The 14,887-nt window shown below is 38.0% G+C and overlaps 1 protein-coding gene across 1 annotated transcript in view; it reads left to right on the top strand.

Annotated features, from left to right (window-relative positions):
• The window catches only part of COL25A1 (collagen type XXV alpha 1 chain), a 324,158-nt gene that overhangs the window by 302,970 nt on the left and 6,301 nt on the right, over window positions 1–14,887 (top strand). The window contains exons 36-40 of the mRNA XM_055797890.1: window positions 3,770–3,823; window positions 5,044–5,070; window positions 5,811–5,864; window positions 11,600–11,686; window positions 14,525–14,563. Of these exons, the coding sequence (XP_055653865.1) occupies window positions 3,770–3,823; window positions 5,044–5,070; window positions 5,811–5,864; window positions 11,600–11,686; window positions 14,525–14,563 (261 nt within the window). The remainder of the gene's footprint in view (window positions 1–3,769; window positions 3,824–5,043; window positions 5,071–5,810; window positions 5,865–11,599; window positions 11,687–14,524; window positions 14,564–14,887) is intronic.

The raw sequence follows: 14,887 nt of genomic DNA on the forward strand, positions 1-14,887 counted from the left end.
ACCTCTGCACTTAAATGTTTTTATCTTGAAAAAATTCTTTAACCTCTATAAAATTTAAACTTTTCTTCCTTTTTTTTAAAGCTTAAAAATAGGAGTCCTCCTATGTTATTTGAAATATTCACAGTAAATTTTCTCCAATGGAAAAATATGATAGGGACCTTAGTCTTTAACTGTGAGCCTGTCACCTTTAACAATAAAACCACCAACTTGTACAACAAAACAGGAGATGTTACTTTATACTAAATAAAACCTCCAAGGAGTTGCCAGCCCAGAATTTTGTCTCTGAATGTCTCACTTTAACAAAAGAGCTGTGCTAAAATGACTTGAGACTTGCTGTATTAAGGACATGGCCATGTGGCACAGGTCCAATTAGCTTTAACAGCAATACATCTGAGAAAGATATGTGGTGTGACTTGATAATTCATTTTTACAGAACTCTGTGTTGAGAAATAAATACAAGACATGCAGCATAGTCCAAAATAGGAACGGTTGACTGTAGTTACCAGGACAGTTAACCGTCTGGAGGACCTAAATATTATTCTTTTTTTCCTAGGGGACTACAGTTTCAAATCTTTTTTTCAACTAAGTCATAACTTTTTTTCTATCAACTCTCTATGAAAATAGTTGAACGTAATTTCCTAAACCTCGGGAAACAATTTAAATTGGAGATACATGTAGTAGTATATATAGATACTGCATATTTTATTCTTGTGTTATGAGCTTTTATCTTAAGGATACACAAAGTTTATACAAAATTTATATAGATGGTGAAAAAGTAGACTAGGAAAACAGTGCATGTCACTAGAAAATAGGAAAACATGACTTTTAGAATGAATGCACTATTAATTTACTGTGTGAGCTTAACCATGTAATTTTCTCTCCAAACTTTACACTGTTCATTGATTATTAAAAGCTAACACAGGATTTCACACTTCCTGAGGTATGATACTGGTGAACATTCCAATACTGTGGTTTTGTGCATTTCTTTTGGTAGAAACAGAAATGGTAATTAATAGTATGAATTAATATCATTTATTAGGCTGGTGTCTTACACTCCTTAATAAATTCTTCAGCTATTGAAAATACCATTTTGCTAGGTGCTTAGGGAGCTTTTACCGAGACCATCTTCATTAAGCAGAGGAGCTGATCCTAACAGGCCTCTGAATCTGACTGTGTACCTACTAATCTCACTTATACATTGTCTTGAGAGAAAATTGAGAACATTGGTAAGCAAACATCTTAAACTACTACTAGTGAAAGGGGACATGTAAATGTGAAGGGTAATGACATGCATAATGAATATCCAACTTCTTGTCCATCTAAAAGAGGCTAAAAGACAAAATTAAGGAAATGCTAAGTTCCTGAAACTCTTGCCTTGATGGCAAAGACCTGGTTTTGAGCTTGGGTTTGGCGCTTAGATGTGTAGCCTGTGAAACAATGTCATCACTACACATGTTCTGTTCTGGGAGGGAAAGTGCATTCTCTTTAATTTGGTTGAAATGTTTGTTATTGTGGCAGTGTTATGAAATCAATCTTAAAGGAGACACCAATTATGCAGCTTTATCCATGCAAATGGTAGTTCGTATTCATCCATGATTCAGGAGACTGCAGTGAAACAGGAGGCAAAAATCAAAGGCTACAGCTTCTGTTCTTCGGGTACTGATGAATTGTCTTACAAAAATATTAAAAACCTTGAAGTCTGAGAATGTCTGTTTCCCTGAAGAAAAGAAATGCTTTATCGTGATGGCTGAGGGCAGTATGTCCATGACAGTTCATCAATCTTACATAATCCATAAACATTCAGGATCTCACTTGATATTCCAAACACATTTTAGCATGTGCTTTGTATTGGAGGCAAAAAATTGTGAGATACCTTTCTCTAATTATATTCTTAAATAACAGATGAGATTATTTCCTAGACTGATACATTCAGTATCTTTATGTCTGCCATATGTTTAGAAATATTATAGGCCTGTCTTGAGAGGACTTTGTACAGTCATCCTTGCTGTTGAAGATCTAAAAAAATTATACCTAACTAGTCTTAACATATTTCAAGTATTGATCAGATTTGTAGGTCAGCACATTAGTTTCTTCTCAGCAGAAAGTTATAAAGCTGCAAGGGGTATACTGTTTTGAAAATCAGCTGTTACTTCCCAGTACCTCTTAGCGTTCTGCAAGGGCATCCATCCTAAATCTGGCTCAGAAATGGCTGGAGATTAACAGAATTCAGGAAGATCAGGCATTACGTATCCATCACCACTAGACTAAAGTGAGTATAGACAGTGTACACTTATGTAAACGTATGAAGTATCTAAAATAGATCCAAAGTCAGTTACATTGGACAAATTCCTTACTGCTGTGATTATTCAACAACAGCTTCAGACTCAGTTTATTTTGCTACCTGCTTTTTTGTATTATCCAGTAAATAAAATTTAGACTTAGCAGCCCATTTTCAGAGCTTTGCTAAGGGACTTGGCTGCACTGATAATCACCACTATTAATTAGGCACACAACTACATCTCTGTCTTGTGCTTTTAATAATAGAGTAATGAATTAATAATGAGTAGTAAATAATCCAGACCTTTAGAGGACCTTCTACACAGACTTATCACAAGAGCTTAAGTGCAGCTACTGCTAGGACAAAACATAGCACCTCTGTATGTCAGGGGTTGCACAAAGCCTGCATTAGGTTATGTTAAGGAAAGAAGGTGAAGAAGGAATCCAAATAACCCTGCATAAAAGATCTAGGGTAGGAGCTTTGAAACTGGAAGTGGTCAGGACAGGTCATTTAATCTCATCAACACTGAACAGTTTAGTTCTCTCAAGAGAGTATGGCTTTTCTGCTGGATTTTATTCAGAAGAAAGAGCACCACAGTCCAAAATGAGACTGCTGCCCACACCTGCTCGCCAGCCTTGGCCGCCAGTAAACTCACAGAGGGCTCTGCTTGCAGTTACATGGGCTAATGTGGGCTGACTCAAAAAGTTTAACTCCACGTCAATCCTGACAAAGAACAATTTGAGAACAAAGATGATTTTGCTACTGTCAGCCTGAATTTTTCCACCTTGAAATTGCATTTCATTTGGAAAGGTTTGCTCTATATTAAGCTTGCAAAATTATTTTGGTAGCATCCCTCTTGAAATCAGTAATTTTTCCATGGATTTTGGTGCAAAATGAGATCAGACTTCTAGAGTAATAGCTGTACTTGTTTGTCTTGCACATTAATACAGTTTTGATTTAATAAACTCGGGTATTTACATCGCTAATTTAGAATCCAATAGAGCAGTTAGCAACACAGTACAGCGTATGGGATAATCTTCACAATGTCACTGTTAATAGCATTGCCTGTGTAAATACAAGCTTTGATTGACACATTTTTGGTTGTCACTGTGTTGCATCTCAGCTGCTGTGCTGGAGCTTGATGCTGTACATCCTCAGTTTTCATTACAACATTGGATTTTTGCTAAGCGTGATGTTGCAGCTATTACTAGCCTAAAATTGAAATTGGTGCAAGTTCAGTTTAAAAAATATTTTCAGTTACTAATGGATTTACAAACAAATGTAATATCACATGCCCAAAAAGTCATTTTACCTAGAAAGTAATACACCCCTTCTTTTCACCCCCTTAATCATTTTATAAAAATAAATGAGCTTGGAAATTTTTCACTCAAAAGATTTAGGAATGCATAAGCTTTAACCTGAAGCACTTGGTAGAGATAATTTCTATCTAAGACAACGTTTTTGTTTGCTTGTTCTACAATCTTTCCTTAGGGTGAAAAGGGAACTGTAGGTGACCCTGGACCCAGAGGACCGTACGGCTTGCCTGTAAGTTGCGCATAGTTTGTACACACTGCGCTTTTCATCACTCCTTGATTAAACTTGATGTGCTTTATGACTGCTTTTCACCTAGTGATACAATTAGCTGGAAAAGGCAAAGGCAGATAATGATCCCTGCTAGTGCAAGGTCACTGCTCTGTATCACAGACTTAGATTTCTACCCATGCACTTGGTCATGCAAAAGTAGTGACACAGTGACACAGACCTGACACGAATCAGCAAAGGAGAGGAAATCCAGCATGCAAGGGCTTCTGCTTCTGCGGCCTGTGGTCTGGGGGCTGTGTGAGCGTGGCAGCAGTTCAGGATGAACTGTGGAAAGCTATGATTTTCTTAATGTCAATTAGCTCCTTGGATTCCTGTGCTGCAAGGCTACTTCACCACTGTATTTCTGTTTTGTTTGATACTTCAGAGACCAGATTTGTTTTCATTTCTGTGCAGTGCGTTCAGAAGCAATTTGAGAGGTTCATTGGTGATTCATAGGTGGAGATGGTATGCTTTAAATCAACTATCCAAATGATATTGTGTTTCTGAAATATGAGTAAGAACTTCCTTTGGCCTAACGAGGACAGCGCCAATAAAATCAGTTGACTTACTCTATTTACTTTGCTGATGACTGGGTCAGGTGTGTAATATATGCATGACTATTCTATACTTTGACACAAGAAAAGCTGTGTAAATGTGTTTGGCCAGGCACAACAAGCCTTTGCAAGAGACTTGCAATGTTTCCATACTCTCTCCAGTCTAATCTATTTTGTTACTTAATTTAAACTTGAATACAAACTCGTGGTTTAATTGGATCCCTTTAGTTGGATCAGGACTCAATGACTAGAGACAGTTCTCAGGCTTTGGGGAGTGTTAAATCAGCTTGCAGTGCATGTTATTTGAAGTTCACTTTTGTGAGATAAGGAAAAAAATCCAATTTCTGTTTCTACTTCCTGTGAATTAAAAATGAAAAATTATAGACTTTTCTGTATTTTTAGTTTGCTCTTGGAATCTGCATACTACAAAAAAAATTTTACAGTCAAGTTATCAGGTCCTGGAAATGTTAAACACTGACAGAAATGTCCTTCACTAATGGCAATGCTGTGCCTACAGCCTTAGCAGCATGGGGTACCGCTGTACAGAAGGAGCGCAGAAGCTGGGCATCAAGGCAGCTGTTGGTATCACAGCTTAGGGATGCTAATGTAGTTTATATCGTTCTTTGGCAGGGCAAAGATGGCGAGCCTGGCCTTGATGTAAGTAATATGTATGACCAATACACTCTCAATGGTAGGTAAGCGTCTTTCAAGAAATAGCTCACTGAGAGTAACACCTTTGTTTCCCTTTAATGTGCATGCAGTACATACAGAGAGTGTGCTAAATGCTGCATTTGTTCTTTCTCTATGATAAAGAGGACAAAGATTATGCAGTATACAGCCCTTATCCACAGACCCCACCAGATACACTGTTTAGTAATACAAGTAGTTGGTTCTTTGGATGTCAATAGGCTGAAAAACTGTGCTTGGTAACAAAATATTCAGATTTTTGGCTCAGTCATAGAAAGACAAGGAGTCACTAACATTTGTTTAAGTAAATTAATCTTAACAAGAGAATAATTCCATAACCATAAAGGGATAAATTTCAAAATATAGGCTTTTTCCTTGGCATGCTAAAAAGACTTACTGAAAACCTTTTCCTCTAGTCCTACACTGGTTTCAGACCTAACTTGGAGGAGTCTTTCCTAGAACGTACATATACTACATAGCATGGAATATTGCCATTTTGAGTGATATGATTTCTTTCTGTTGCTGCCAAAATAACTCCACAAAACACTATGATTTACTTGCCTCACATGCTGTCATGTGCATGCATGTGTGCACACATAACACATGTACAAAGCATGTAGTAAAATCATCTTTTTTTATGTTTTCCAAGAGTATTTGAAAGCTTAACCTGCATGTGAATAAAAGTCGACCTATCCATTTTGTTTTTATAGGGTTTCCCTGGTCCTCGAGGAGAAAAGGGTGATATAGGAGAAAAGGGAGAAAAGGTGACCACAGCGTTATTAACTGTTGCTTGATTCCTCAGCCTAGTCAGTTCTGCTGTCTTTATGCTATAAATTGTCCCATTAAATTTATCTTTGTTTTACTGTGTGCCAAAAGGCAGGTCACAGATACATGCTAAGCAAAATCATGAAAAACCACGAAAATTTATGCACAGAACTAGTGATATCAACGTGTCCCTAAACACAGCTTCTTTTTAGAATCATTTTCTCCAATCCATCCTACACTCGCTGAAAATCCTTGTCAGCCTGAAATTTTTAATGCAGACATCACTGAAATGTGTCATTGTGGTAGTAATTTTATACTGAAGACCCCAACTCTGTTCCCTGGCAGTGTTTGCAGTATAACTGCTGACCCTAGTGCATCACGCCTGTACACACTACCTGTCCCACACCAAATGGATAACGACAGGAACTGTTTACATTTCTATTTTTGGCAATGTCTTATTTGCAATTAAGTACTTTGTGATACTTATGGATTGAAATTAAATCACATACGCTACCTTTCTGGTAAACCAGCTAGACAGTGAAGGTAACAGAAACAGCCTAACTTCATTTGCACTGTCCAGACACAGTGACATAGAAATATGTTTAGTAAAAAGCAATTTAGGGCTAAATGCATGCAGAGAAAGCTAATGTGAAAATCTCCTCTATTTCTAACCAACACAGAGCCCAGTTGCTAAAAATGCTGAATTACCAAGCCACTTAATATTAAAGCCCATATGCAAAGCAGGTGATTTTTCTATCTCAGACAACTATTTTGCCTAGCTGACATGTACAGAGTTATACGAGGACCACTTCCTATCACGATATCTGAAACAAGAAGCAGGGTTAAAAAATCACCATGGCTGTTTGAATTCATCTCCTTTTCTTAATACTGTCAGGCAAAACACTTCCCAAGAATGCATTGATAAGGATACTATGTAATGTATCCTACCCTTCTGTTCCTTGTTATATTGCTTATTTTAAGTTCAGAGATCACTGGTAAGGTACTGATTTTGAAAAACAACTGTTGCTTAAGCAAGTGCTCTATGAATATTATAAAGGCAGTGTCTGACCTGGCAGAGTAATCACAATGAATGGTGAGCTCTTGCTTGCTGTCAAAGACTACAGATCTTTCTGTCACAAGCAAATAGCTTTATTTTTTGAGAGTAGTTATTAGTAGAAAGGTGTAACAGATAACTGCCAGCTCTGATAGATGACTGGCAAAATGGCCAGCCTGTGCCTAGTGGGAGATTCGGTAGGTGCCAACCTGAATGAAGTTAACAGTATGTTCTCATACTGGGATACATTAGAGGAGTCATGTCCAGAAGAATAAAATAAGTTATTCTCTAATCAATCCTAGTGAGGTTGCTTGAAAACTGCAGGTGGTGTTTTCAGCCTCCCAGTTCAAGAAAAACTTGAGAACTTGGAGATGAAGAAGGCTACCAAGCTGACAGGGGGCTGGGGCACGTGCAACCAGCAGAAGAGGCTGGAAGGATGTGCACTGGCTCGGTCTGACAAAGAGGAGGCCAAGCTGCTTGAAGGGGAGGTACAAAGATGGTGGAGCAAAACTCTTCTGGTTAATGGCAAATGGGAAAACACAGGACCATGAGCTAGCTGCTCCTGGGAGGCTGAGAGTGGCTATGAGGAAAACCTTGTTCACTAGGAGGGCAACGCAGCACTGGGACAGTTTACCCAGACAGGTGGCTGAACCACTGCCCAAGGAGGACTGCAGGACCTGCTCTGGTCTGACCCAGTCTGGGGTCAGGGAATCGTCCTGCTCAGGGTACAAAGTTAGACTAGGTCACGTGCAGAAGTCCCTTGCAACCTGACCTTTAAGACTCTATGTTTCCTTGTACAGCTAGAGATAGGCAGATAAAATACAGCCATCAGAACCTCAGATCTCTGGAAGAAAAGCTGGAAAAACAGTTGGCTTGTACAAATATGATATCACATGAAAATGGAACAGCTGAGATTCTTGCACTCAGGATGTAGAAATATTTTAAAGTCCTAGAGTCCAGCATGCTGCTTTTGAGTGTTAGTTGATTATTCCCAGAAACTGACTAAATAGCTCGAACATAGGCCCTCCAGTTCCAAGAGGGCAAGGGAGTTCTACATGTGAATTGTGTGTGGCCACAAGGCACGGTGAGGCTGGTTCTGGCGCTTAGTTGTGATTCAGGCTGCCTGTGTAGCCTTGATCTGCTGGGCTGCAGGAGTCTGGTGCCCCACCCCCCTAAAAATTTGGGAAAAGGTGAAACTTGTTTCTTGAGGAGAATGCATGGGATAAAGTACTTAGCAAATCTGACAGATGTTTCAGAAACCACATTATCTTAACGGTGTTCAGGTTAAAAGGATTGCCAGAAAATCTGTAAAGCAAAAATAGAGATGTAATCTCTGCATTAAAAATTCCTAGAATATTCAAAGCAAATTAGAAAGCAAAGGAAGGTCTTTCTTAGTGAAAAATTGGTGAAGATATAACTGAGACCTCTGGGAAAGAGACTTCAGTTTCACAGTTTCAACACATTTTTTCCAAAGGTGAGGGAATACTTGTTACTTGCAAGTAAACTGGTTTTACCAAAACCACCTCAGCTGCATCAACTGTTCCTTTTCCAAATGGAAGGCTGACTCTCAAAAGACACAAAGTAATGCAATTAATAGAAGCTTTCATTATAACAAATTTTCTCAGTTCTGGTCTTTTTCCTCCTGTTAATTGCTAAATATCTATGACCAAATTTGTGTAACACTACCAATTTCAACAGAGATAAACCAGTTTACAAACTGAGGGTCCAGCTCACGATTTCTTGGTTTTTAAATATTCCTTACAGTATTGGCTGTTAGACTGACATCGCACAAGGTGAGATTAGCGAGTTTCTAGTTAAGAAACTTAATTAGAGTTGCATTGCAAAACTCTATATCATTATTAACATTTTATTAAGAACCAGTGACACAGTTTTTTCATAGACACACTATGATAGGTAGGGATTATATCTTTACTTCTTCAGTTTGAGATGAGTTCTAGACTGATGATTTTTATTGTAACTTGTCAGTAGATCTGCTACAGTGAAAGCAAGTCAGTGTTTGCATTATAATGTCTGCTTAACTTGGCTGTAAAAATAATTTTTAAGTGTTCTAGCTGTAATTACTTATATAAAATTATGGTCCAGGAGCACTCGGCCTGAAAAAGGTTTGTACAATTGAATTTCTATTTGCAGGTTTTATGAATAAAATTAAAAAAAAAAAATCTTTTAAAAAAGGAATTGCCTTTAACAAAAGGTAGACATGGGGTTGTGGGGAGAGGGAGGGAAGAGGGCCCTGATCCCAAATGTGCAGTTGTGTCTCTTGTAATAAATATTGACAGAGGAGTATGATGTATCACAACAGTGGCTGGAAGGGCACCATCCTTACCACCCAACATTCCGCACTGATGAAAATCTATGCATGTGAAGATCAGAGATTGTTCCGACCATAACAGTGTTTCAGAAGTGCCACAAATTTGTATTTCTCTAGGCACTGAGAAAGGGCAGGAAGGATTTATTTTAATCTTCATCAGATATAGGTTTTCCATATCTCCTATGGATCTCTGTAGTTCAGAGCAAGGAGGTGAAGATTAAGAGACAAGAACTCAGTCTGCCAAAAAAAGTAGTAAAGTATTTAGAAAATCCAGACCATTCTCTACACAGATGACTGCTGCATTGTTTTGAATAAGATTGTAGGTTTGCCCTGCAAAACTGGAAGTTTAAATAGTTGTCTGCTGACTTGTAACACAAGTTAAAGAATTAAAAGTCCTGAAGATAAAAAAAAAGTCAGAAACCAAACTGTACTGTCCATTTTCAGAATATTTTTTGGAGTATGTCCATGCTCTGTGCTTGCATACACTCGCAGCAAATATATTGGCGTTAACATCAAGCACAAATAACATGAGATTTGACTCTGAAATTGTTGGGCTTCTGTGCTATACTGTTGTGTTTGCAGATTTAAGACGAAAACCTAGCCAATTTACAGTTCCTGACTCCCGGGGATTTTTTTTACATGACAGTCTCATAATTTGGTAAAGAAGGGTAATGTTTGGGTTGATGTTTCCCTAAATATTATCCTGTGACTTTTTGGCACACAGACAAGGTAGACAAGAAACTCTGTTCCTATCGTGTCATGAATGCAGTATGTTTTGTTCACAGAAAAGTTTTTTTTCATTTGAATGAGTCAAGTATGCTGTGATATTAAATGAATAATGTGCTTTCTTTTCTTTTTTAAATATGATATAGCTAATTAATTGTGTAAAAAGAATTTTTCTCTCTTGTTAATGGATTAAGTCTTTCTGTACTGGTGTGGAACTATTTAAATGTCTATGTACTATGCTTCACCAAAATCCGTCTGTCTTTCCAAAGGGGCATTCCTTCCTTCTCCTTCTACCTTCATTCCTTACAATTCCTCTGTCTTTTTTACCCTTTTCCTCACAAATTAAATCCTCCCAATAGCCACAACCTCGCTTGCTGGTTCTCCAATATCATACTAATTTTCCTATGACTATTTTTCCCATTTCTTTGTGATATTCCTGATTTACTCATCCTTCCTATCCCATTTTTTACAATCCTAGTCCAATTTGTTTCTTTTTTTTTTTTTTAACAGAACCTTTTATGATTTTTGTGAAATTGAGAGCAAACCTGAAACTCATTTACCATTGTGATCAACTGGTGTGAAATCGATTATAAAATGAACTCTCTAAACATTTTATACTGCTTGAAGGTGAGGTCTTCTTTGCAGGTAGCTTTGTTGAGGGAAGTCAACTCATTTCCATGAGTAATTAAAGCATTGTGAGTTTTATATCTTAAAAGAAAACTCACTATGAAATCAAAGGACTGAATTTCAGTAAAATAATTAGATGAAATGTTGCCTGCAGTAGAGGGACCATTTAAAATTTGGAATATTTAAATAAAGAGTCTAATTATCACTTCTGATTACTCTATGATACCAAGACATTATGAAATCATTGAAAGTGTCATAGCACCTCTCCATCAAGCAGCTTGAATGTTTTAATTCCTGTAACAGGGTTTGAAATGGTTGTGTTGTATTTGGAATGACAAGAGTGCACCCTCAGTAATGTCTGTGGATTTCTGTCAACACCACTAAGAACAGGATTTGTCCCAAACTCTTACCGGAATGCAAAGGGTCAGTTCAGCAAAGGCCAGTTCACCCATGACATGGCACCATGGAAGCTGATAGAATTTAGCCAGAGACCAGCCATCCTTGCAAAGCATCCGTGCCACAGGCCTTTTTTTCACAGAGACTGAGCTGATGTACTCTGCTACTGCAAAGTCACTTCTGACTAGTGACAAATCTAGGGAAGCTGACAAATTCAGCTTACCGTGCATGTGCACTTCAGTACTACCACTTAAAACAAAAAGGAGACATCTTACTGTGTGGATGTGGATGGGGAGGATTTGCAGATTTGCCTCTGTCTCAAGAAATCAGTGATTTCAAGCCCTGTTCTAGGATTCAAAACATTCATAATACTGATATGAAATACCAACACAAACTAATACCGACTGATTGCAGTTCTTGCTTGTGATCATGTAATTTATTTTTCCACATAATGCACCATCCAAACCAGAACACAGTGGTAAGTGTCCTTTCAGCTCTCCATTGGCTTAAAAAGAAAAAAACCAAACTTTTAAACCAATATTTCTTTAATTTTTTTTTCCAAAAGAATGAAACTTGTTTTATCCAAACCATTGTATCCACAGGGGGAAAAGGGAAAGAAAGGCAAAAAGGGGCCTAAAGGGGAGAAAGGAGAACAGGGTGCTCCTGGATTAGATGCACCTTGCCCATTGGTACGTCTCACTTGTGTATTGGACAATCGATTGCCCTGCTGTAGACTGATGGAATAAGAAATGAGGGGAGAGGAACGAGCACCAGCTACTGTGTCACCTGTTACCCATTGTTAATGCAGTATCTTAAGTTCTTGGCAAATTCTCAAGCAGTCCTTGTTTGTCAACCTCCTCGTTTGGTTTAAAGCACCATACTTAAGACCTTCAGACTAAATTTGTGGCTTTTGTTGGTGCTTTATTTCATTTTCTACCAAACATGTTGGCAAGAAACCAAATTTTGGATGTGCCAGAGTCGTCGAAATTGTGCCACGGTGGTCAGCTTGCTCCTCTTGCCTCTCTGTTGTTATTTGTTCACTCCAGCTAAGTCAATACTGAAGGCATTTCCTTGATAGTAACATTGCAAGTTAATCTTTACAAACAGGGATTCCGTGGAATTAAGGGGGAAAAAGGGGAGCCAGGCCAGCCTGGTCTGGATGGGCTGGATGCCCCTTGCCAATTGGTACAGTATTTCTCTTTCCTACCAACCCTGCATGCAGTTCCTTTGTTTGTAGTCAGCCATTCTCAATGTAAAGTAATGTTTTTCTGAGCTGACTTTACATTATTCATGTAATACATGCATGTGCATGAACAAACCAGTTGCTTCAGTGATCCTAACGGCAATGAGAGAACACACATTTTTGTTGACACCTCAAACCTAACTCTCAGTAGTTTGCTCCCACATCACATGGCAACTTGTAAGTTTGTGTCCTTCCTACATTTTCCCTGAGAATCTTTGGTTTGTTATTTTCCTCACAAAATACCTATTGCCTTACTCACCCTGAACGCAAGTCTTTGTAGAAATCCAGCACAACCTCCACCTCCACCTCTAATCAAGTCTGATGACTTCTGTCTGCACTGGCTCAGTTCTTCACCCTAGCCTGCCCCAGAGCTACTCTGCACCCTGGACTTCCTTTCAAATCCATGCAGTCTTAGGTGCATGTTTTCATGATTTGGTCAAATGAGTGTCATGTACAGAACGATGTAAATATTAGTTCTAAAAATCAAGTCATAGCTTTCCATTAAAACAAGCTGGAGCCTGATCTCCCAGGCGTTACCCAAGTAATATTCTTGGTGCCTGGCCTGTTAATCAAATAGTATTCAAAGAGATCTGGAAATGAAAAGCTTACCTGAGGTTTGTAAGAAGATAACAGTCTGCAGCCCAAACCCTCACTGTCTTTGTTATTTAACGTCTTCAATTTAATGGTCTTACCCTTGGAACTTACTTTCCTGGAATACACACGACACTCCCCACCCTATGTTAGCATGAATTCAAGTTCCCACCTATACTAAAATGCTACTTGTTGACCCTCTCCCTTGTACCAATCTGGCAACAGTGATTTTTATTTAATGGCAAAGTAAGTTTAAATTCTTTACCATTTAAAAAAAAAAAAAAGGAACAGTACATACACATATCCTAAAGATACAATGAAAATTTTCTTTTTAATTGTTCACAGTAAAATTTGATCTGCATGTTCTGATATTGTTTGGTGGTTAAGCACGGTTCTCTAAGATGAATGTTAAATTAAGTAGATTTTGTTTCAACTATAGCACATCTAATTTGAAGTCAGTGGATTTTAATCTTAAATACATAGTCCATTAAGATTATTCCATAGTCCATTTTGTTTGCTTCCAATTAATGGTAACCATATCTCATGTTTTGTTGGGGATAATCAAGCATGCTTTTGTAATTCAAAAATGTTTCTCTGTCTCTATATTATCATTTATATCTGGAGATTCACTAACAGTCATTGATGGATGAAAAATACTGCGTTCATAGGTAATTACTAGAACAAGCTGCTAAGCAAACAGCACTGTTTCTTGCCTTAAGCAGCAAGCCATTCCCACCAGATTACATACAAGCACATTAAAAATTCTCATTAACCACTACCTTCACATGTAAAGTAAGATAATAAGTACTGTTATTCTATATTCTAAAAAATGTCAAGGCCCAATCTTTTTCTTTTTTTTTTTTTGCTCATTGTATAGTCTAATGACATAGTATCTGCTCCTAATTCTGAGCTTACAACTCTCTGGATAAGCTGTATACCAATGTAAATTGGAATGAGTTTCATGAAAAGCAGTATGACTGTGGTCAAAAGTTGGCTCTGATCTTACTGGACACATGAAGATATGTGAAAGCAGGGTGGTGACAGAAAAGAAATGGAGTGACTCTCACTAGCATAAGAAGAAATTAGATGGCCATATTGTCCAAGTGATGAAATAATCAATGCTTCCATACTGCCCTCCTCTTACCACTGACATCTTCTTCCACTATGTCAGTTGAGGTATGTTCAGGCCTTAAGATTTTGCTGCTTCATTTAAAAGCTAAGAATGAAACTGAATAGAAAATACCCAAATTTGAGTCTCACTATCTTATCATTTGATTAACTTTGTACTAGGACCCATAAAACACAATATCCTCCAGATAAAAGTGATAATATCTTTTTGCTCATTGATCTGGTACATTCAGCTACAGATTGTTGTGAATAACAGATTATATTTAAAATAATGTGCAGCCTGAGCTCTAACAGCAGTATGAAACTGATGAAGATGTTCTAATGATTTAGGGGGAAAAAAATTCTTTATGGCAGAGAGGCACACATATGTATTTACAGTGTAAACCTTCTCTCCTTTGGCTTTTCCTTCTTGAAAACAAGAGAGGAAATAAGTTAGGAACTGGTAGCTACTTACTAGATAGTAAGTCAGAGCTGCTTCAGCTGTTCTAACAGATATTGATGGCTTATCTATACTATCAAACTTAACTATGCCTTTTTTTGTTTTTCCTCCCTCCCCTTGAAACAGGGTCCCGATGGATTACCAATGCCTGGCTGTTGGCAAAAGGTAGGATGCGCAGAGCTTTTTTCTTTTCAGGGGCAGTACATCCTCGTCACACAGAAAAGCCTGTCACAGTCATACTGAACAGTATCAGAATATACTTCAGAGCCTCTCACAACACAGAACAAGGCCTCTCCATCACAGCAGCTGGTGTGCTAAGGTTGTAAAATATGTAGAAGTAATAACTCATTGAGGCAGAAACAGTTGGCATTAGATTTCTGGAAAGTCTACGACTTTTCTCATTCATATGAAGACTCACACATACTTTGGTTTCTGCACATGACCACTGCTTCCCATTCTTTATAAAAGCTCATGGGTAGGGCATTTTTT

The sequence above is a fragment of the Falco peregrinus genome, chromosome 2, assembly GCF_023634155.1.
Source record: "Falco peregrinus isolate bFalPer1 chromosome 2, bFalPer1.pri, whole genome shotgun sequence".
Lineage (NCBI taxonomy): Eukaryota > Metazoa > Chordata > Aves > Falconiformes > Falconidae > Falco > Falco peregrinus.